At 47.1% G+C, this 22,340-nt stretch overlaps 1 protein-coding gene across 1 annotated transcript in view; it reads right to left on the bottom strand.

The window, feature by feature from the left end:
- Positions 1–22,340, bottom strand: part of RCOR1 (REST corepressor 1) — a 39,894-nt gene that overhangs the window by 3,792 nt on the left and 13,762 nt on the right. The window contains exons 3-10 of the mRNA XM_044271943.1: positions 11,338–11,418; positions 10,429–10,481; positions 9,033–9,194; positions 6,587–6,705; positions 5,242–5,320; positions 2,725–2,919; positions 838–915; positions 102–159 (exon numbers count right to left, since the gene is read on the bottom strand). Of these exons, the coding sequence (XP_044127878.1) occupies positions 102–159; positions 838–915; positions 2,725–2,919; positions 5,242–5,320; positions 6,587–6,705; positions 9,033–9,194; positions 10,429–10,481; positions 11,338–11,418 (825 nt within the window). The remainder of the gene's footprint in view (positions 1–101; positions 160–837; positions 916–2,724; positions 2,920–5,241; positions 5,321–6,586; positions 6,706–9,032; positions 9,195–10,428; positions 10,482–11,337; positions 11,419–22,340) is intronic.

Raw genomic sequence — 22,340 nt, 5'->3', positions numbered from 1 at the left:
AGTTGCAAGCACTCCTTGGATATGGACTGCGCAAAAAAACAAATAAAACAGCGCATAGCTGATACAGTACTCTCATAATAGGGTTGGCCATTTATTACTACCTTGTACGGCGAGAAGTTGCTCCTCTGTTGTCCAGCGAGCATTAAACTTTTGAGCAACCTAAATATATTTAAAAAAAATATATATAAAAAATTAACCTCAAGCATAGTAAACATATAAGACTGCATCTATACCATACGCCCCACTGACACATGTGCAAGTAAAAACAAATGCTTCCATTTACTGACAGCATACAGAAATCTTAAAATTTGAGGTGGTGAGAGATGAAAATTAACTTCAAGATTACACCAGAAAATTGGTGAAAAAATAAATAAAAAATAAATACACATACATTTGTGGAAAGGGAGGTCCATTAAAGAAATGCCTATTTTTGACAATAGGACATGCTCTATATTTTTTGTGGGGGCCGTGGAACAGAACAACGGATGCGGACAGCAGACGGTGTGCTGTCCGCATCTTTTGTGGCCCCATTGAAATGAATGGGTCCGAACAAGTTACGCAAAACTACAAAACAGATGTGGACACATTCATATGGTCGTGTGAATAAGCCCTAATACACATATCAGGCTATTTTCACTTACAGTAATCCCACTAGTAGGCAGCGCTATTCTTGCTGTCAAAAAACAGACGTCAATAGGATTTACCACATGACGGATCCAACACAGTCGTGACTTCCTTAAGGAGCAGAAGCCACGATGCAGGTGTGAACAAAGCCTCGATACCACAAGACAAACATGATAGAAAACAGTCAATTCAGGCTTGGAGGTCTGTACTTACCTCAGGAATCCTGAACTCTTCCACTCCTCCCTGTAGCTTCTCCTTGAGAGCGCTGTTTGTCTGTTTAATATTTTGGATCTAAGGAGAAGAGAGAATTTAGAAAATAAAAACACCACTGATCCTAAAGTGGTTGTCCAGTTACCAGCTCTGTTCACTGTGTAGTTCTGCCACCGAAGCTACAAATAAACAGCCGATTGGCAGGGGTGCAGGGTGACGGACCGCTGTCAATGTGATACTGATGGCCCAGCCTGAAAATCCCTTTATGGTGTAGACAAAAATAGTGAATGGGAATTTTAGCCTTTAACATTAAATGTCCAATCTCTAGGTAAGGTCATTAATCCTTAGTGTGTCTCCTTCGTTCTGCTGATCATAGGGTTTCCCGGGGTCCTGCTCCCATCAATTACACATTATTCATCAGTTGAAAAAGCTGGTATATCCCGTTAAGACTTGCAATTCTTCTAACACTTGGACCACATTACTGCAAACTACCCATTCTGATGAGGAGCAGGAGTTCCAGGGTTGGACTCCTAACTTACTATGCACTGATGATAGGTCAGCAATAAACCTTTAATAACCAGGCCTGTTTGGACCATATGGGACATTGATGGCATATCACCAAGATATGCCATCAGTGTCAGATGGGTGCAGGTCCTACCTCAGGGACCCACTCCCATCTCTAGAACGTTCCCCCCGAATTGAATGGAGAGCAGCCGTACATGCACAGCCACCCTCCGTTCACCACTATGGGACACTTGAAAACCGCAGAGCGCTCTCGCTTGGCTTTTTTCAGAACTTTAACAGCGATGAATGGAGAGCACGTCATACTCTCCTTTTCTTTAGAGGCTCCATTCCCACAGCTGGGACCAGTAGCTATCCAACATTGATGACATATCCTAGCGATATGCCATAAGTCCCAGATGGGCCAACCCCTTTGATAATCAGCTAAATTTCTTCATGTCAGCAGATGTTTTCTAAATTTCTTCAATGACGTGTTTGAGGGTTTCTCCTATGCATGAGAAGTTGAGGGTGTATATAAGCTTTATTGCCTCGTTATATATTTTATAGCTTTTTTTTTATTTATTTTTTTTAAAACCTATTACAGAAATACTGTTTTACACTTATTTTACAGTTATATCATCATGCTTCTGGATATCAATGCATTATGATTTGTGTCACGGTAGCAGAGATTAGGGCAATGCTTGGTGGCCCTAAAAGCAAGTGTAATGAACAGACAGCCCTGGGGCCCATTTCTGTACAGGTGACCCTCTGATCATTCCATGGTTAATCTTGACCAAACCAATGAAAGAGTTAATAGGCAGAGTTCCTCTGATCCCACCCATTACAGCAGAAGCCCAGCTGTCAATCAGGGAGGAATGGGACATCAGTGCAAGGCTTATGTTTCAGCACCGTAGGAGGGAAACGAGGTGGGGGGGGGGGGGGGGAAGCACCCTAAAATAAGGCTGCTTAAAGGGTTTTACAATAATAGGGATAGGTCATCAGTATCTGATTGGTGGGGGTTCCGACACCTGGGTCCCCTATTGATAGGCTGTTTGAGAAGACACTGGCGCTCGCAGTTTTGCCACCGCCTTCTCGCAGCTTGCCCTAGGGCGTGTGATGTTACGTTCATTGGTCATTCAAGTGACCTAAGCGCAGCTCCACTCCATAGACGTGAATGGGGCTGACCTGCAATACCAAGGACAGCTGCTATCAAATGGACAGCGCTGTGGCGAGCAAGGAGAAGGCCACGGCGCCTTCTCAAAAAGTTGATCGACCATGACTTAGGGGTAGGTCATCGGTAACAAGATCTCGAAAAAACATTTTAATGGCAGCCGTAAAAACTGCGTTTAAGAATTACAATCCGTGCGATCCCTGGGTATTGGTACTCGCCTGTCTCTTTATGGACACTAGCTCCATATCCAGCTGTCTCAGCAGTGTCGTCGCAGCATTGGCGTTTGCAGAAACTGCTTGAACATCTTCTTGGAAAAGGAACATTCCCTTGGGAGGGTTCCTCTTAGCTCTGTTCTTGGCTTGTGATGGATGTTTATCTTTCTTCACATGAGGGATGGTATCGTTTTTTGGCTCCTGTCCACATAAAACACATATGAAGTGCAAATTCAAAAAACAGCATCAGTGGCCGTTGTCAGTTTTTTTTCGCGGACCCATTGACTTTCAATGGGTCCGTGGAAAAAAAAAAAAAAAAAAAAAAAAAAAAAATGAAAATGCACCGTTTTGCAGCCGAGACCGTGATCAGTGTATCCTGTCCGTCAAAAAAATATGACCTGTCCTATTTTTTTTTACGGACAACGATTCACGGACACATTCAAGTCAATGGGTCCGTGAAAGAACACGGATGCACACAAGATTGGCATCCGTGTCCGTGATCGTAGGTTACTTTCATACAGACGGATCCGAAGATTCGTGAAAACTGAGATCTGACAGTATATTCTAACACAGAGGCGTTCCCATAGTGATGGGGACGCTTCAGGTTAGAATATACAACGAACTGTGTACATGACTGCCCCCTGCTGCCTGGCAGGTGCTGGCAGGCAGCAGGGGGCAGACCCCCCCTCCCCCCCTGTAGTTAACACATTGGTGGCCAGTGCGGCCGGCCCCCCCTCCCTCCCCTGTAGTTAACTCGTTGGTAGAAAGTGCCCCCCCCCCCCTCCCCTGTAGTTAACTCGTTGGTGGCCAGTGGGCCCCCCCCCCTCCCTCCCCTGTAGTTAACTGGGGTCCGCTCTGAACGCAAGTTTGAAAGTAAAGGTTCTCCAGACTTTACATTGAAAGTCAATGGGGACGGATCCGTTTGCAATTGCACCATATTGTGTCAACGTCAAACGTATCCGTCCCCATTGACTTGCATTGTAATTCAGGACGGATCCGTTTGGCTCCGCACGGCCAGGCGGACACCAAAACAACTTTTTTTTCATGTCCGTGGATCCTCCAAAAATCAAGGAAGACCCACGGACGAAAAAACGGTCACGGATCACGGACCTACGGACCCCGTTTTTGCGGACCGTGAAAAAATACTGTCGTGTGCATAAGGCCTTATTCCTACCAGAGACCTTTCATTTCCCATAAAAACTCAAAGATTTATCCTCTCCCTATGCCAGGTATATATATTATTAAAAAGTTGCAACACACGGTACTGCAATTTTTTTTAATACAATTACGACCAAATTTAGTTGCACCTGCAATTTTTTTTTTTTTTTACACGATCCTCACCAGTTTCTGAAACAGTGGGGAATATTGAGGAACATTTATCATTATAAATGAATTACTAAAATCTATGCCAGCTATGAGCAGAATAGTGAGTGCAGCTCTGGAGTATATTACAGGATGTAACTCAGGATCAGTACAGAATATGTAATGTATGTGCACAGTGACTGCACCAGCAGAATAGTGAGTGCAGCTCTTGAGTATAATACAGGATGTAACTCAGATTATGTAATGTGAAAACTAAATCTGATACTTTTATTAGCACTGATAATAAAACTGATACCACTCTACACTGGACATATATTTGACCCTGGATGGCGTTTTCAATTATGGCAATGTTGTTCTCTAAACCGTACAACTTTTAGATACTTTTAGCAGAATATATGGTGAATTAAAGCAAAGGAAAACTGTTGCATGAGGAGCTTCCTCATCAGCGACTGATCCTCTAATTCGATTGTAGCTGGTGAATGTAGAATATGCGGAGAGCAGCGAGAGATGAATGTTCACCATTAGCACACAAAAGCCTGCTGACAATTAAACACAACACATTCATCTCCCTCATTCTAAGCAAGGACTCGTACTTCCATTTATAGATGCAAAATTACTGCAGAAATCATCTTAGAGGAAAGCTGCATCTAAATTAGGGACCACGCTGCTGCCTTCAAGTCTTTGGCATACTGAACCTGCACTGATTAAAGGGATTTTCCACAAGCACTGCAGTAACCAGCTCCATCCACAACACAATAGACGGAGCTGTGCAGTCCTGGAGCTACTTTACAACAGCTGATTGGAGGGGATGCCGGGAGTCAAAGGACCAATCCTGAGGATAGGTCATCTATAAAAAAAATCCTGTAATGGCTTTCCCCATAAAATAATTCTGGAGCTTCCTTATCAAGAACTCTGCATTGTGGTGTTCATCTCACTCTTCCTGGAAATGTTTGTTTAACCATTCCTCTAATAAATGGGACATTTCCATACACAGACCAATCAGTGCAGCGATACACCTTGCAGACAAGGGGATTGGTAACACACAATATAGTTACCGTACATACACTTCCAGGAGGAGTAAAAGAGGAACAGCACAACGCAGAGTTCTGAGAAACAATGCCCCAATGCCTGCATTTGATAACAGATGCAGACAGGTCCTCTGTGAATATGTTTTTAGAGCAGCCCCCGTGCATTACTTGCCTCTTTTTTAGGTTCTTTTTGCGGATCGACCACCATATCAATCGCGTTGTTGCCATTGTTCTCTTCCACCTCGTCTCCACTAAGAAAATTTAAAAAAAAAGATTTTTAAAAATACACATACAAAACACATACATGCAAAAATTAACATAATCTATTTCAGCTTGCTCCTTGTCAGCCATTACAATGTAGTGGAAAACTGATCTGTCAGACAATTTAAAGGGGGTTGTAGAGGATTAGAAAAACATGCCGGCTTTCTTGCATAAGGAGCGACACACCGGTCCACAGGCTGTTTGTGGTACTGCAGCTCAGCCAAGTTCACTTCCCGACACAAGCCACGGAGAAGTATGGCCGTGTACTAAAAAAGACAAATCTTAGAAGGGGTTTTCTGAGACTTAGGTCATCGGTATCTGATCAGTGGCGGTCTGACAGCCAGCTGTTTGAGGAGGCACTGGCGCCCGCAGTAGAACCGCAGCCTACTTGCAGCTTTCCCTAGTCCAGTGACACGTTCATAGAAGTGAATGGGGCTGTGCGCGATACCAAGCAGTGGCTATACAATGTAAGGCTCTGCACTTGGCGAGCTGAGAGAAGGCCTCGGCTCCCGTACTAGCACCCCTGCCATCTAAAACAGCCAATCAGCGGGGGCCCTGGGTGTCAGACCCCACCGATCAGATACTGATGACCTATACTCTAGATTTAAGTCTCAGAAAACCCCTTCAAGCAGGGCCAGCAGCCACTTAAGCGGTGTTTACATTCTCATGCAACAGCCGTGCTTCTCTCTGTTTTCGCCCATGTGTACGTGGCAGAATTTTTCCTGCAGACATCTGCACTGTCTGAACAGAGGCCACATCTGGCCGCACACAACATGAACACTGGAGGATTCCTGAGCTACAGTCTCCTCTGGACGGGGCAGCACGACCTACCTACCCCTGCAGGAGATTAGTGCTGCCAGCGCCACAGATTTTTACCCCCCTCTCGAGGGAATTAAATGCTTGTCTATGGGGCGACACAGTCGTCGACCGAACGAGCATTCAGTAGACTTAAGCCGGCATCGAAACGCACTCCGCAAAACTCCTACATGTAATTGACAAAGCCACCAGCCGTCCAAATAATGCTGGCGCTTAACTGAAAGTAATGTTGCTATGGATATTTTCCCCCAGTGAATTGAGGACCATTTCGGCTTATTCCTGGAGTGATTAACAAAAGGACACTTTTCACTGTAAAATACAGAACTGGGAACAGAAAGTACATTGATAAATCTGGAGCAGGTGCGGGCGAGGAGGTGAGAGGCGGGGGAGCGGGCGCTCCTTACACAAAGCAGAAAGTCACATTAGAATCCTTCTTTTACCTTCCTTCCCGTTCACGTTTTTGCTTGCGCGCATGGCGATCCATCACGCTGGTCTTGGACCTGGTCTTCTTCCAGGAGTAATAAAATTTCACTAGGCTGCCGATGGATTTATCGGGAAGCTGCAAGGAATTAAACAAGTTGTCCCATGAAGAATATTCTACATTCAAACCAGAGCCTGGATCTGAATGCCTCTGAAATTGAATGCGATTAAAAAATTTGTATAGCCACCGAATTATTAACTGATGTTTATCTGTATAGCGCCACCTGCTGTTTATTTTTTTCTGCATTTCTCTGTCCATCTCCGATACGTCGCTGGGCTGGTCGCACATGCTCCGTTCCATTCTTCAACTGCCACCAGCCAGATCTACTGTTAGAGGCTGTGACAGTTACAGAGCTGCAGCAGAATGGACACGCCCCCCTGAGCTGTCATAGGGAGCGAGCTGTAGCAGAATGGACACGCCCCCCCCCCCGAGCTGTCATAGGGAGAGAGCTGCAGCAGAATGGACACGCCCCCCCCTGAGCTGTCATAGGGAGCGAGCTGTAGCAGAATGGACACGCCCCCCCCGAGCTGTCATAGGGAGCGAGTTGCAGCAGAATGGACACGCCCCCTGAGCTGTCATAGGGAGCGAGCTGCAGCAGAATGGACACGCCCCCCCTCCGAGCTGTCATCGGGAGAGAGCTGCCAACCCGAAGGGAATCTAGCGGGGCAATGGGAGCAATGAATGGGGAGATCTCTGGATCCATGTGAGCTACAGGGCTTGTTCTAGCTTTGTTAGAAAGAGACGGTCATGTACTATATGTCGTCTGATCATTTTACATCAATCATGGGATCACCCTCTTAAAAGGGTTATCCAATGATGAATGTAAAAAATGAAAATCATGTAGTACATGACGATCTCTTTCTAACAAAGCTAGAACTAGCCCTGTACCTCACAGATCTCCCCCATTCATGGCTCCAAGCTGGCAGTTTAGGAGGCATGTCTTTCTCAGAGGGTGTGTCCTTTCTGAGGCAGCCCTCTCCCTATAACAGCTTAGGAGGCAGTTGCAGGATGGAAGTGAGAATGTGCAGCCTTCTCAGCGAGTTGGACAGAAAAATTTCAGAACTAAAACAGCAGGTGGCGCTATACAGATACAATTTATTGGCAAACTCAGCGGCCATACTACATTTTAATGACAAGCAAATACGAAGTACTCAGATCCAGGTGCTTGTAGAATAGTTTTCATAGGACAACGCCTTTAAGCAAAGATTTGTCAGAAAATTAGTCTGTGCCGGCCCAGCTGGATAAAGTTGGTGCAAGTGCATGTTCTGATGCCTTGTGAGGATGGGGCTAGTAACATACAACTTAAATTAATCTAGGTTTTCGTAATGGTAAAAATTCTGAGAAGGGGGGGGGGGGGGGAGCAATCCCGCTGCAGTTTTTAATTATTTATTTTACAGCATACACAGATCATCATAAATGATGGCAGAATGCATTGTACAGGTTATTTCTTGATGATGCCAAGTTTGTGTATTATTTTAGGTTTTGGGACTTGCAGTTAATAAACAAGTGAGGTTATAATTTTTATTTAGCATAGCTTTAGTCAATTTAATTTTTTCTTATTAAAACCCAAAGGGTAATTTTAAAATTTAGATTTTTTTTTTAACCATAATATGCCGGCATATATCCATGTACTAAAGTAAATTAGCCTGCATACTAATTGTTTGGGTATTCAAACGTATGCCTTAACAGGGTATGTAGTCAGCCAGCCCAGGGGAGTCCTTCAATGTGCTTTCTGCAATACATGGCATAAGCCTTGGTAGCATCGCAAAGATACCCCATTATGCAATCCAAGGGGAGATCAAGCATATACATTAAAGGGGTTGTCCAGAAATATTATATTTATAGCCTATCAATGAAGAGGCCACTGTGCTCTTTACAGTGTACGGTGCTGTGCTCTATAAGCTGGGTAGTGGCTGTGCTTGGTATTGCAGCTACCTACCATTCTGGGCTGCATCTAGGCCGTTTGACCCATGTAGGGTGACGTTACTGACCTAGGAAGAAGCCTCACAGAGCGCTGCAGCCTCTTCAGACAGCTGGTCAACGGGGGGGGGGGGGGGGGGGGGGGGGTGGGCGGGATTCGGACCCCGAACCATCTGATATTGATGACCTACCCATCAATACCAATCCCTGATAACCCCCTTTATAACTCTGCACAGGGCTCCAATCAACTATCACATTGACAGTTGGGCCATCTATAAGTTGGCAATTCCTTCAACTGCACAGAAAGGGCTTGTCATATGGCTGTAACACTACTGCTACTGCCATGGGAAGGTGCAGAAACTTTTCCAGATGACACCTAGTATAATGTAGTTCTGCAAGCAATGGTGTGTAACGTGTCCCCCTATGTAGTACCAGTGTAACCCACAGCTTCGCTGCAGCAGAGATTTTCCCTGCATGGTTCTTACCATTTGCTGGATCCGGTGAAAGGTTTTTCCATGAAAGCTGAACGCTTGTTCGAACAGAACTTTATCCTCCACCGTCCATTCGTCAGGAAACGGGGTAAAGTTAGGTAAATCAGCCAATGACTTCTCAATGTTGTGTTTGTGCCAGAAAAGCATTCCAAGAGCCTGTGACGGAAGCATGTAATTGTGTAAGTCACGGCAGGGACGTGAACAACATGTCAGAAGCAGGCGGCCAATGTTTGCACACAGACGTGTGCGCTTCTGGTCCGTCCAGTAATCTAGCATTTTACAATGTGCCAAAGAGCTTAACATGGGAGGTCATCTGCTTTCAAATAAATTATGTGACAATAATAAGACCCAGGTTCCTTTAATATAACAACCGCGAGTACCTCAGCCTGGAGCATTAGCACATTGGAAGAAGGGACAAGCAAAGCTCTGCACACTTTATGGGCCGCTCTGATAAATTATCCTATACCTGTTGCATCCCCAACTCTTTTGCAGGACTACGACTCTTAGCCACACGTGGCCAAGGCATGGAAGGAGATGCATTTTTGCAAAAATCAGAAAGCTACAATTTGGGGAATATCATAGAAAGTAATAAAAAGACAAGCCAACAAGTTAGGTGCTGGTGGCAAATTCTGCATGCACTGGCTACACGATGCCAGGGATTTCACTAGTCCTGCTACATGAAGACAGAGCAGTGATGTTTCCCTGCACAGCAGCTGTAATAGTGTAGGAAAGGAAAGGGGCCCTGTAACAGGCCATTCGCTCACCAGCCCCCCACCGCTCCAGTTGTGAAGCTTGCCAAGTCGCCGCTAGTCTCTACCTCACGAGAGGCACGCTTTGGCAATCACTGGACGAGGCTGGTTGCCACGGCAGCCAGTGATTGGCAGAACGGACATCCCCAGGCATTTCCGACGTGTCAAGATTGGATCAGGAAGCAAAGACCAGAGGAACCCGGTGCCAGAACGGGAGCGGTGAAGGATGGATATAGGCTTATCTTTTTTCTATCCCACTTTGAACCAGTGACTGATCAGCTGCAAATTTGCCATTGAGGATCTTCATGCAGCAGATCCGCAGTGTTGTACAGTACCAGCAAAGTGGATTCGAATTTCTGAATTCTCATTCACACGTTGCATAAAAAAACAAAAAAAAAATTATAATAAAATGCAGCAGAAAAGGTGTTGCATCGTAGAATTGAAATCTGCACCCAGTCAATTTATAAAGCAGATTTCACCCTTTATAATGGAGAGAGTGAAATCTGCTGGCTTTTCCGCTGCCAACACCGCATGTAACACACATGCGATTTCTGCTGCAGGAAGGCGCCAAAAACCACAGCAGATTTTTTGTCACGTTTAAACCCGGCCTGACACTACAAACGGTAGAAACAACTCATTACCTGCTCCATGTTATAGCCGTGTTTCTCTTTTGCCACAGAAATATATTCATCCACTGAAAAACAGACAGAGGTTAGATTAATGGATGAGGCGAGATCATAGGACGACTATCTGAATAAGTCCAAAGTGCCGCCCTCTCTGGTGGTAAGGACCATGGACGTGCACACAGGCTGGTGTTTTTGCCTATAGTGTGCAAGTACAACCACCGATGCTGGATTACAGGGTGGTCACAACCATGGATACGAGCAGTGTATGACGTGATGGAAAAATGAATCCAGCCAGCAAAGGAAGCAATATGGACAGTCACAATACATTAGTAAGTGCCTTGTATTAACTTTATCTACATGATAAATGCTATTTGCTGAAGTGAGACAACCCCTTTAAGAGTGTGGCATGATTTATAAAATTCAATATAAGGACCCAATGCCACGCTGTCCAAAGAAGGTGGAGGGGATTGTAAACATCAGAAACTGTTACAGCAAAGATGTAACTGTTACAGAAAAGATGTTACAGCAAAGATTGTTCCATCATTTCCCCAACAAATCAAAAGGTAAACTGTGTGTAGAGCCCAATGTTATAGTAATGTGTGATTTGGGACTGAACCCTGCAGCCTGACACCTACGACCATAGCGTGCAATGGGATTCATGCGCAGCTCATGACTGCCATCTAGTGGCAGCGTACAGACTGCAGCACAGACATTTATCTGCTGTAAAAAGGTGAGAAAATAAGACTCGTAGACATGAACTATTGAGGGTTATTTAACAAAAAAATCCACAGAAAGAGAATAATAATTTTGAACACTGAATATCTAAAGACGGGCCCACAAGCATGAATACATGACCCAACCTGCAATGCAGCCCTGTTCCTCAATAAAAGCTACGGACCATGTTATACAGGGTGGGACACTCACATTTAGCCTCCGATAAATTCTGGTTAGGTGACCACACCAGCATGCCCAGATTCTCTCGCTCCTGACAGGTTTTTGCTACTTCTGTAAGAGACAAAAACAAAAAAAAACACATGACAAATACATTTTATATCTGAAAATACGGGGACAGAACTTTCTATGAGCAAACAAAATTTTCCTGCAAGCGGGGGCCTGAACTGCCTGCAGGGCAAAGGTGGAAAACGTAAAATCTTCTCGACTTTCTCTAGTTATACAATATTGGGCCTTAGCACCATAAAACCAGAGATTTTTCTTTTGAATGTGGACTTGAAGATGTCATAAACAGAGAAATATAGGTTCACGCGGAGCTGTAGCATCTTCTGCTGCACCTTTATATAAATTTTATAAAAGCAGATACCTTGTCTACTAAAGATAAATTGTGTATATCATGAGGCTCCTGCTCGGAAACAGGTCACTGAAGAGCACATAAAATAATGCTGTAATACGTCTAGGACGGGACCCATACATTATGCAGCAGAAAACTAAGGTTATCTCAGGACTTTCACTATACAGTGACTGAACACATCTTAAATCTCAGAAATTATAGGCTTGATGTACTGAGGCAGAAGTTCCGGCTGTGCCCTCTAGAGGGCAGACGATCTGCATTATGGAGCGGTGGCCGCGTGATCCTGCTCAGTAGCCTGGACAAGGGAGCGCTGATCTGCACAACTACACAATCTGCAGATTATAATCTAATGCTTATGGGCAGCTCAAATAAATAGTCATTAACGAGTCAGGAACTACATCCAGGTAATCATCCTACAGCCAGGCTATGCTCCGGCTGCTGCAACAAAGGGCAAGGCCACCTGCGACAACAGCTCTCTTGTGGATATGCCATCTTGTCACTTAGGCTAAGTTCACATCAGCGTTCAGCCTTTCCGTTCTTCTACTCCGTTATATGGGCAGGAAAAACGGAAAGGACGGATTCAGCACATAACTGAGCTGAACGGAGCCTACGGACCCCATAGACTATAATGGGGTCCGTTAGATTTCCGCCCAGAGGAAGATTTTTGAAGCGGAGATAAAAAAATCCTGCATGTACTACTTTTGTCTCCGTTCCAAAATCATCTTCTGAGCGTAAACCTAACGGACCGAATTATAGTCTATGGGGGTCTATGGGGTCTGTAGGCTCCGTTATGTGCCGAATCCGTCCATTCCGTTTTTTCCTGCCCCTATTACGGAGTAGGAGAACAGAAAGGCTGAACGCTGACAATACATTCATATGTGACACCAGGGAAAGGTTCTCCACCAGAACAAGGAGACAGATGACAAGGGGTAAGGTTACCATCAAATAATAATAATAAAAAAATTATATATATTTCCAGAAATATTTAATATTGTATCTGCTCTTAAGTATAGGTTACAGATAATGGGTGATGTCATCATTTGCTTTCACAAAGTCTGAACAGGAAATAAATCCATATTACTATGAAACATCACAACCTAAAATTTATCCTGTACTGATCCTGAGTTACATCCTGTATTATACTCCAGAGCTTTATTCACTATTCTGCTGGTGCAGTCACTGTGTACATACACTACATTACTTATCCTGTACTGATCCCGAGTTACATCCTGTATTATACCCCAGAGCTGCACTCACTATTCTGCTGGTGCAATCACTGTGTACATACATTACTTATCCTGTACTGATCCTGAGTTACATCCTGTATTATACTCCAGAGCTTTATTCACTATTCTGCTGGTGCAGTCACTGTGTACATACATTACTTATCCTGTACTGATCCTGAGTTACATCCTGTATTATACTCCAGAGCTGCACTCACTATTCTGCTGGTGCAGTCACTGTGTACATACATTACTTATCCTGTACTGATCCTGAGTTACATCCTGTATTATACTCCAGAGCTGCACTCACTATTCTGCTGGTGCAGTCACTGTGTATATACATTACATTACTTATCCTGTACTGATCCTGGGTTACATCCTGTATTATACTCCAGAGCTGCACTCACTATTCTGCTGGTGCAGTCACTGTGTACATACATTACTTATCCTGTACTGATCCCGAGTTACATCCTGTATTATACTCCAGAGCTTTATTCACTATTCTGCTGGTGCAGTCACTGTGTACATACATTACTTATCCTATATTATACTCCAGAGCCGCAATCACTATTCTGCTGGTGGAGTAACGGTACATACATTACCTATCCTGTATATATCATAATATATTATGTTGTACATTACATACTGTATTATGCTATATTTACAGGATAGGTAATATATGTACACAGATACTCCACCAGCAGAATAGTGATAGCGGCTCTGGAGTATAATATAGGATAAGTAATGTATGTACACAGTGACTCCACCAGCAGAATAGTGAGTGCAGCTCTGGAGTATAATACAGGATGAAACTCAGGATCAGTACAGGATAAGTAATGTAATGTATCTACACAATGACTCCACAGGCAGAATAGGGAGTGCAGCTCTGAAGCATACAGTCTGTAACTGGAGAAAGTTACATGAGAAGTAAGGTATTTGCAAAGTATCACACTTTAGACATAATACCTATGTATAACACCATGTGCAAAAAAGAAAAAAAGAAACAAGAACTGGATCGCACATCCACATGCCCAGTGCTAGGTTTGGCTGCTGGGTCGGCGCTGCGGTGTCAGTGGTCGCCGCACCAAATTTAGAGTAGGTCCTACTTATAGAGGCAACCTTGGCGTGGCGAGTGGGCTTATGTCTTTTGATCAAAATGTACACTAATGCCTCAGTTAGCATGTAGCATAGCAGGCGGTACACATGCGCCGAGTAGCAGTTATGAGATCAAAGCATGTGGATGTGCCAACCAGTTCTTTTTCTGTTTTTTGCACTATGTATAACACAATGTTTACAGGTGAAAATACTCTTTATATACCAGTACACACTAACAAAATGTAAATGTATCCCTTACACAAGTAACTAAGATACAGTAACCACGTGCAGGGAAGATATGTCCACTGCCAAAGGGAAGCAGCAAAAGATTGCGCAGGCGACTTCCTAACCAGGCCCTTCTCAGAGATTACTGTATTTTTCACCTCATAAGACACATTTACCCCCCCCCCCCCCCCCCCCCAAAAAAAAAAAACTGTGGGGGGGGGGGGGGGGGGAGGAATTCCCCTGCGTCTTATGGGGCAAATACTAATGAGCGGTCCTGGTCCTCTGGTACTAATTATGGAAGCGCTCATTAGTACCAGAGGACCGGGAAGCGGTGAAGGCTCTGTACTCACCGCTTCCTAGTCATCGGCTGTCAGCTGCGCAGGGCTGCCGGTTCACAGCACAGCCAACAGCAGGAGGAAAACAGAGTGCAGGCGGTGAGGAGCGACCGCGTCCAGGAGCAGGAGAGGTAAGTGGTGCATTTATTTTATTAAACATGACAGGCAATGGGGGCTACAGAGGGCTGATATGAGGCAATGGGGGCTGCTGGGGGCCAATATGAGAGGCAATGGGGGATACAGAGGATTAAATATGAGGATATGAGGCAATGAGGGCCAATATGAGAGGCAATGGGGGCTCATAAGGTCTGATTGGGGTCTTATTAACATTGGAAATTTGATTGAGGCTGTTAGCTAAGGTCCAATGAAAAATATTTCTCTTATTGTCCTCCTCTAAAACCCTAGCTGCAAAAAATACGGTTAATACTGTAGGGATCTGGATGAGCAGGAAGTTGCACTGTGCAGCAAGCAGTGCACCCGTCTGTTGTGCAAACCCCCTGCTCCCAGCCGCTGTCTAGTACGGCCCCCGATGCTTCTCCAAACTAGGAAACACACAGTAGTCACTACAAGATCTGCTTCTGAGTTCAGCAAGGACGCAATAAAGCTCTCTAAATAATTTGACAGGTCGTCTACCTGATACAGACCCAGCCACGATGCATACATCTGCCTGCTGTCTGGGCTGTGGTACGTGGCTGTTCGGACAGAGAAGCTTTTGGTTGGGAGGAAATGGCATAGAAAACGCACAAGAAAGATCCCATTACTTTTTGTCTTTTCTTTATCCAGTTTTTTCCCCTATTACTATTAAAACTGAAAAATATCTTGTGTCGTTGGACCCCTCCTGTTCCTCCTCACTGTCCAGATTCTGGCTATGAGACAACTGGCTGCAGCAGGAGCCTATCCCTTCCCCCCCCCCCCCTCCCCTCTGCAGCAGGAGCCTATCCTCCCCCCCCCCCCTCTCCCCTCTGCAGCAGGAGCCTATCCTCCCCCCCCCCCCTCTCCCCTCTGCAGCAGGAGCCTATCCCCCCCCCCCTCTCCCCTCTGCAGCAGGAGCCTATCCTCCCCCCCCTCTCCCCTCTGCAGCAGGAGCCTATCCTCCCCCCCTCTCCCCTCTGCAGCAGGAGCCTATCCTCCCCCCCCCTCTCCCCTCTGCAGCAGGAGCCTATCCTCCCCCCCCCTCTCCCCTCTGCAGCAGGAGCCTATCCTCCCCCCCCCTCTCCCCTCTGCAGCAGGAGCCTATCCCCCCCCCCCTCTCCCCTCTGCAGCAGGAGCCTATCCTCCCCCCCCCCTTTCAGCTCTGCCCTCTGCAGCAGGAGCCTATCCTCCCCCCCCCTCTCCCCTCTGCAGCAGGAGCCTATCCTCCCCCCCCCCCTCTCTCCTCTGCAGCAGGAGCCTATCCTCCCCCCCCCCCTCTCCCCTCTGCAGCAGGAGCCTATCCTCCCCCCCCCCCCTCTCCCCTCTGCAGCAGGAGCCTATCCTCCCCCCCCCTCTCCCCTCTGCAGCAGGAGCCTATCCTCCCCCCCCCCTCTCCCCTCTGCAGCAGGAGCCTATCCTCCCCCCCCCCTCTGCAGCAGGAGCCTATCCCCCCCCCCCTCTCCCCTCTGCAGCAGGAGCCTATCCCCCCCCCCTCTCCCCTCTGCAGCAGGAGCCTATCCTCCCCCCCCCCTTTCAGCTCTGCCCTCTGCAGCAGGAGCCTATCCTCCCCCCCCCCTCTCCCCTCTGCAGCAGGAGCCTATCCTCCCCCCCCCCCTCTCTCCTCTGCAGCAGGAGCCTATCCTCCCCCCCCCCCTCTCCCCTCTGCAGCAGGAGCCTATCCTCCCCCCCCTCTCCCCTCTGCAGCAGGAGCCTATCCTCCCCCCCCCCTCTCCCCTCTGCAGCAGGAGCCTATCCTCCCCCCCCCTCTCCCCTCTGCAGCAGGAGCCTATCTCCCCCCCCCTCTGCAGCAGGAGCCTATCCTCCCCCCCCCCCTCTCCCCTCTGCAGCAGGAGCCTATCCTCCCCCCCCCCTCTCCCCTCTGCAGCAGGAGCCTATCCTCCCCCCCCCCCTCTCCCCTCTGCAGCAGGAGCCTATCCTCCCCCCCCCCTCTCCCCTCTGCAGCAGGAGCCTATCCTCCCCCCCCCCTCTGCAGCAGGAGCCTATCCCCCCCCCCCCCTCTCCCCTCTGCAGCAGGAGCCTATCCCCCCCCCCTCTCCCCTCTGCAGCAGGAGCCTATCCTCCCCCCCCCCTTTCAGCTCTGCCCTCTGCAGCAGGAGCCTATCCTCCCCCCCCCCTCTCCCCTCTGCAGCAGGAGCCTATCCTCCCCCCCCCCCTCTCTCCTCTGCAGCAGGAGCCTATCCTCCCCCCCCCCCCTCTCCCCTCTGCAGCAGGAGCCTATCCTCCCCCCCCCCCTCTCCCCTCTGCAGCAGGAGCCTATCCTCCCCCCCCCTCTCCCCTCTGCAGCAGGAGCCTATCCTCCCCCCCCCCTCTCCCCCTCTGCAGCAGGAGCCTATCCTCCCCCCCCTCTGCAGCAGGAGCCTATCCTCCCCCCCCCCTCTCCCCTCTGCAGCAGGAGCCTATCCTCCCCCCCCCTCTCCCCTCTGCAGCAGGAGCCTATCCTCCCCCCCCTCTGCGCAGGAGCCTATCCTCCCCCCCCCTCTCCCCTCTGCAGCAGGAGCCTATCCTCCCCCCCCCCTCTCCCCTCTGCAGCAGGAGCCTATCCTCCCCCCCCCCTCTCCCCTCTGCAGCAGGAGCCTATCCTCCCCCCCCCTCTCCCCTCTGCAGCAGGAGCCTATCCTCCCCCCCCCCTCTCCCCTCTGCAGCAGGAGCCTATCCTCCCCCCCCCCCTCTCCCCTCTGCAGCAGGAGCCTATCCTCCCCCCCCCCTCTCCCCTCTGCAGCAGGAGCCTATCCCCCCCTCTCCCCTCTGCAGCAGGAGCCTATCCTCCCCCCCCCCCTCTCCCCTCTGCAGCAGGAGCCTATCCTCCCCCCCCCCTCTCCCCTCTGCAGCAGGAGCCTATCCTCCCCCCCCCCCTCTCCCCTCTGCAGCAGGAGCCTATCCTCCCCCCCCCCCTCTCCCCTCTGCAGCAGGAGCCTATCCTCCCCCCCCTCTCCCCTCTGCAGCAGGAGCCTATCCCCCCCCCTCCCCTCTGCAGCAGGAGCCTATCCTCCCCCCCCCCCTCCCCTCTGCAGCAGGACAAAAAGAATTAAGCCCTGTCCCTTGACTAAGCTCCATCCTTCATTCAGTCTAAATCAGATCATGAATATATTAACCCTGTGTTCTCTGCAAGATTACTGCACATAAAATCTCCTGGTTACATTTTTCGGTTTAGTGTCTCTTCAAAAAAGTTTTCAGACATCTTTTTACAGATAACCTATCTGGATAGATCACCAATATGGGATTGGTGGGGGACCCCCGCCGATCAGCTGTTTGAGAAGACACCGGATATCCTGCGAGTGCCGCAGCCTTTCCTAGGCCAGTGACGTCACGTTCATCAGTCACTCGGCCTAGATGCAGCTCAGCCCCATAGAAGAAGTGAATGTTGCTGAGCTGCAATACCAAGCATGGCCACTATACGATGCACGGCGCTGTGCTTGGTGAGCTGTGAGAAGGCAGCGCCGATGCTTTCCCGAACAACTGATTGGTGGGGGACTGACACCTGGTACCCCCGCCTATCACATACTGAGGAGTATTTAAAAAAAAAAAAAAAAATATATAAATATATATATATATATATATATATATATATATATATATATATATTTTTTTTAACACCCCACCTCCACGTGATGTCATTTAGCTCAGATATTTCTCAACTGAACACCCTCTTCTCCAAATCATGGAGCCCAAACGAAGTCTACAGAAGGTGGCTGCACGAGTGGTGTATTACACAGGCAGCCATGTAATAAAAGGCTGCGACGAGTCCTCCAAGGCAGAGACTGCGCAGTAGCTCACCCCGTGAAGAGGACCTCTTTATGGCAGCCATATACATCTATAGGAGTGACTGTGCTGCTCTTTTTTATAAGCTGCCCTCCCGGGTTTGCCCTCGGCATTTTTTTTTGACTTGTAGCAATGAAATAAGCGAACCTCAGACCCAGGATGCCGTCAGACGGTCAGCTCGCTTCCTAGAAGCAGCCAGGGTTATACATATTTCAGCACATGGTAGAGCCGTTCTGGTGAAGAGGAGGAGGCCCGGACAGCAGAAGCCATCCTCCTGATCGATACAAGGAGAAGCAGAACTGCCCCTCGCATCTGCAGACCACTGTAAGATTGGATATAGGCTTCAATAATTGGCAATAGCTTTGTATTAATGGGCGCAAGTCTCAGTTCTCCGTATCGGATGACAGACCCGGGAAACATCCTGCTGCGGACGAGATAAACACCACCGAATACAGGAATTCCCAGGATTAGGAACAGACAGAGGCCACGTGGACGCAGTTACATCCGTGTAATTATTCTGACTAAGCACAACTCACCTTCATCACGTAACCAAAAAATATAAAAATTAATACACACACACACACACGAAGGCCCTCCGTATGTCTTCAGTTTCTCGGTTCAAAGATAGAACATGACCTATTATTGTCTGCATTACGGACAAGGATAATACTGTTATCAGGGGGCAGCTGTTCCGTTCTTTTTGCCACAATTAAGAAATTGTTTTTTCTAGAATGGGGTCACCCCCCGAAAATTATTGTACGTTTTTCAAAGCAGCATCTGGAGCTGAATAATTTTGTCACTTTATGCAAGTAAAAATTTTGCGTAGCCACGGAGTTATTCAATATAATCCCTGTATAGCACCACCTGCTCTTTGTTTTTTTTTGTATCCATTTTTCTGTCCACCTCAGTAACATTGCTGATGTGGTCGCACATGCTCAGTTCCATCCCTCAACTTCCACCAGCCGGATCTACCGTTAGAAGCTGGACAGTTAGGCTAGTTTCACTCCCTGTGTCAGAGCCATTTCCAGGGCTCCTGTGACACAACCTCCTGGCATTAAAACGATTTATAATGCTGTGCGTCCCTGCACTTATGGCATCATGTCAGTACAATTTAGTACAGAGAAGGTCGGGCAGGGGCAAACAGCATTATGAATTGTTATAATGCCATCAGGGTGTGTCACAGGAGCAGTTCTTTTCCTGTAGTGAAGATGCTGGTCTGAAAAGAGAGAGAGAGATAGAGTCCGAGAGAGAAACAGACAGCTGCAGAAGAAAGGACACCCCCCGAGCTGCGATGTGGGGAGAGCTGCAGCTGAAAGGACACACCCCCTGAGCTTCCAGCTGGAAGAAAATGTAGCAAAGAATGGGAGGATCCCTGGATCCATGTGAGGTACAGGGCTGGTTCTAGCTTTATTAGAGATTGCCATGACAACTGTATGATGTCAGATTACCATTCTTTACATCAATCAGGAAATAACCCCTTTATGGAATTTAGAGCCTGTTACAATAACTGAACAACAGACCTACAGATAACCCAGGCATAAAATTTCACAGAAATTGGTGAGTTTTATTTTTCAGGTGGAGATATTTTACATCACTGATCAAATTTGTAAAAAGCAGGGGGGGGGGGGGGGTGTCAATAGTTTGAGAATATGAACATCTTCCCAGAATCTTCTCTTTTGCACCGAAGTATCTGAAGGGGACAGGCACTGATGAAAGAAACAATTGTGAAAAAGAGGTGTGGAACTTAAAGGGGTATTCCCATATGGGACATCGATATCGCTAGGATAAGCCAGCAAAGTCAGAAAGTTGCGGGTCCCACACCCATCTCCAGAACAGGGCACCCAAAGAACACAGCGCATGCGCGGCAACCTCTCCATTCACCGCTATGGGACTTGCAGAAATAGCCAAGCACTGGCTCAGCTATTTTCAGTACTCCCATAGCAGTGAGCGAAGGGTGGCCTTGCACGCTCAGCTGCTCCCCCCTTTACTCCAGGAACCCCATTCTGAACATTGGATTTTAGAAAGATGGGACCCACAACTTTGACAATAATGGTATATCCCTTTTTAAGGGGTCAACCAATGCTCTCACTGTGAAATGAAAAGATCCCCTGCTTTCCAGTACACTTTGCGTTTCAATCCCTTACAATGTTCAATATCCCTGCTTGCTGACAGTGAATAGGAACTTTCTTGTTCAGAGACTAAGAAGCTGTACAGAACTATTACTTCTCGGGGTCTGATACAATTGTATCCACTTTAGAGAATCCTCTGCGAGCTGAAGGAGCAGAACTCTAGACTGAAATAGTGTTAGGGGCTACTTTCACACTTGCGTTTTTCTTTTCCGGCGCCAAGTTCCGTCCTAGGGGCTCAATACCGCAAAAGAACTGATCAGTTTTATCCCCAGGAGAGCAATCCGCTCAGGATGCATCAGGATATCTTCAGTTCAGTCTTTTTGACTTTTCAGGACGGAGATAATACCGCTGCATCCAAAAAAAACTGAACACTTGCCTGAATGCCAGATCCGTAATTCCGGTCTGCGCATGCGCAGACCTTTAAAAATGTGAAAAAAATTAATACCGGATCCATTTTGCCGGATGACACCGGAAAAACTGATCTGGTATTTCAATGCATTTTTCTGACTGATCAGGAATTTTTAAGACTGATAAGGATCCTGATAAGTCTGAAAAATGCCTTATCAGTCAGAAAAAAAAATTACATGAGTTTGCATACAGTTTGCCTGATCGGGCAGGCAGTTCAGGCAAAGGAACTGCCTGCTGGAATCAAACAACGCAAGTGTGAAAGTACCCTAACAAACTATCAGGAAAACTAAAGACTTGTGGATACAATTGTAACAAAAGTATCTTGGAAACAGACGAGGAATGAAAATACGGCTACTTTCACACTAGCGTTTTTTTGCGGATCAGTCATGGATTTGCAAAAATGCTTCCGTAACAATATTACAACCGCCTGCATCCGTCATGAACAGATCCGGTTGTATTAGGTCTTATACAGCCAAGACGGATTCGTCATGACCACTGAAAGTCAATGGGGGACCGATCCGTTTTCTATTGTGTATTGGGCGCATAGTCTGGCAGCGGAGGAGCTCTCCCTCATAGTTTATTAGAAAGTAAAAAACTGGAAACGCCCAGTTGAATGGGGCTGCAATACTAGTCGCAGGCTGCAAACAAGAGTGGCACCATTTCTCTTGATCTTCTACAAGCCCTTCAAAAGTCCTAAGAGCTGACCATGGGGATCACAGCTCCAGGCTCATGGCGTACTAGGTTACACAGGCATGCCGATACAAGAAGCTATATGAAAGCAGTACGTTACCGTGTTCTCTAATGAGGAGTATGAAGCAATTAAAATCTGCTCAGTGCCGTGTACCTGCATCAAATAGTCTCTTAATCTTAACAGGAAGTTAAATATAGGGATTTCCAGGAAACAAAAAATTGATTTACCTTTCAACCCTACATGGTCTGACAGATGGTCTATAGATCAGCAAGACCTTGAAAATCTAATTAAGACCAGTTACTTGGATACACTGTCCTCCATGTAAGAGTAATCAATGAATCCGGCTTTTAACTCATGTTAATATTTTTTAATTTTACTAATCAGATGATAACTGCAAGGAAGGAACAGATAGGATGTTTTTTTTTTTGTCCTAACCTGTTGCGATAAGCAGCACCACTGAGGTCCGAGAGCCGCTTATCTCCTCCATAGAACTAAAAAGTCAAATGGACTTGATCGAACTAAGAAAACCTCCCTTTATCTGTATTGTGCAAAAAAAAAAAAAAAAAAAAAATAAACATACAAGCTGCCAGCACCCTGTTAGAA

This window comes from Bufo gargarizans, chromosome 11 (assembly GCF_014858855.1).
Source record: "Bufo gargarizans isolate SCDJY-AF-19 chromosome 11, ASM1485885v1, whole genome shotgun sequence".
Lineage (NCBI taxonomy): Eukaryota > Metazoa > Chordata > Amphibia > Anura > Bufonidae > Bufo > Bufo gargarizans.
This window is presented reverse-complemented; position numbering and strand designations above follow the sequence as displayed.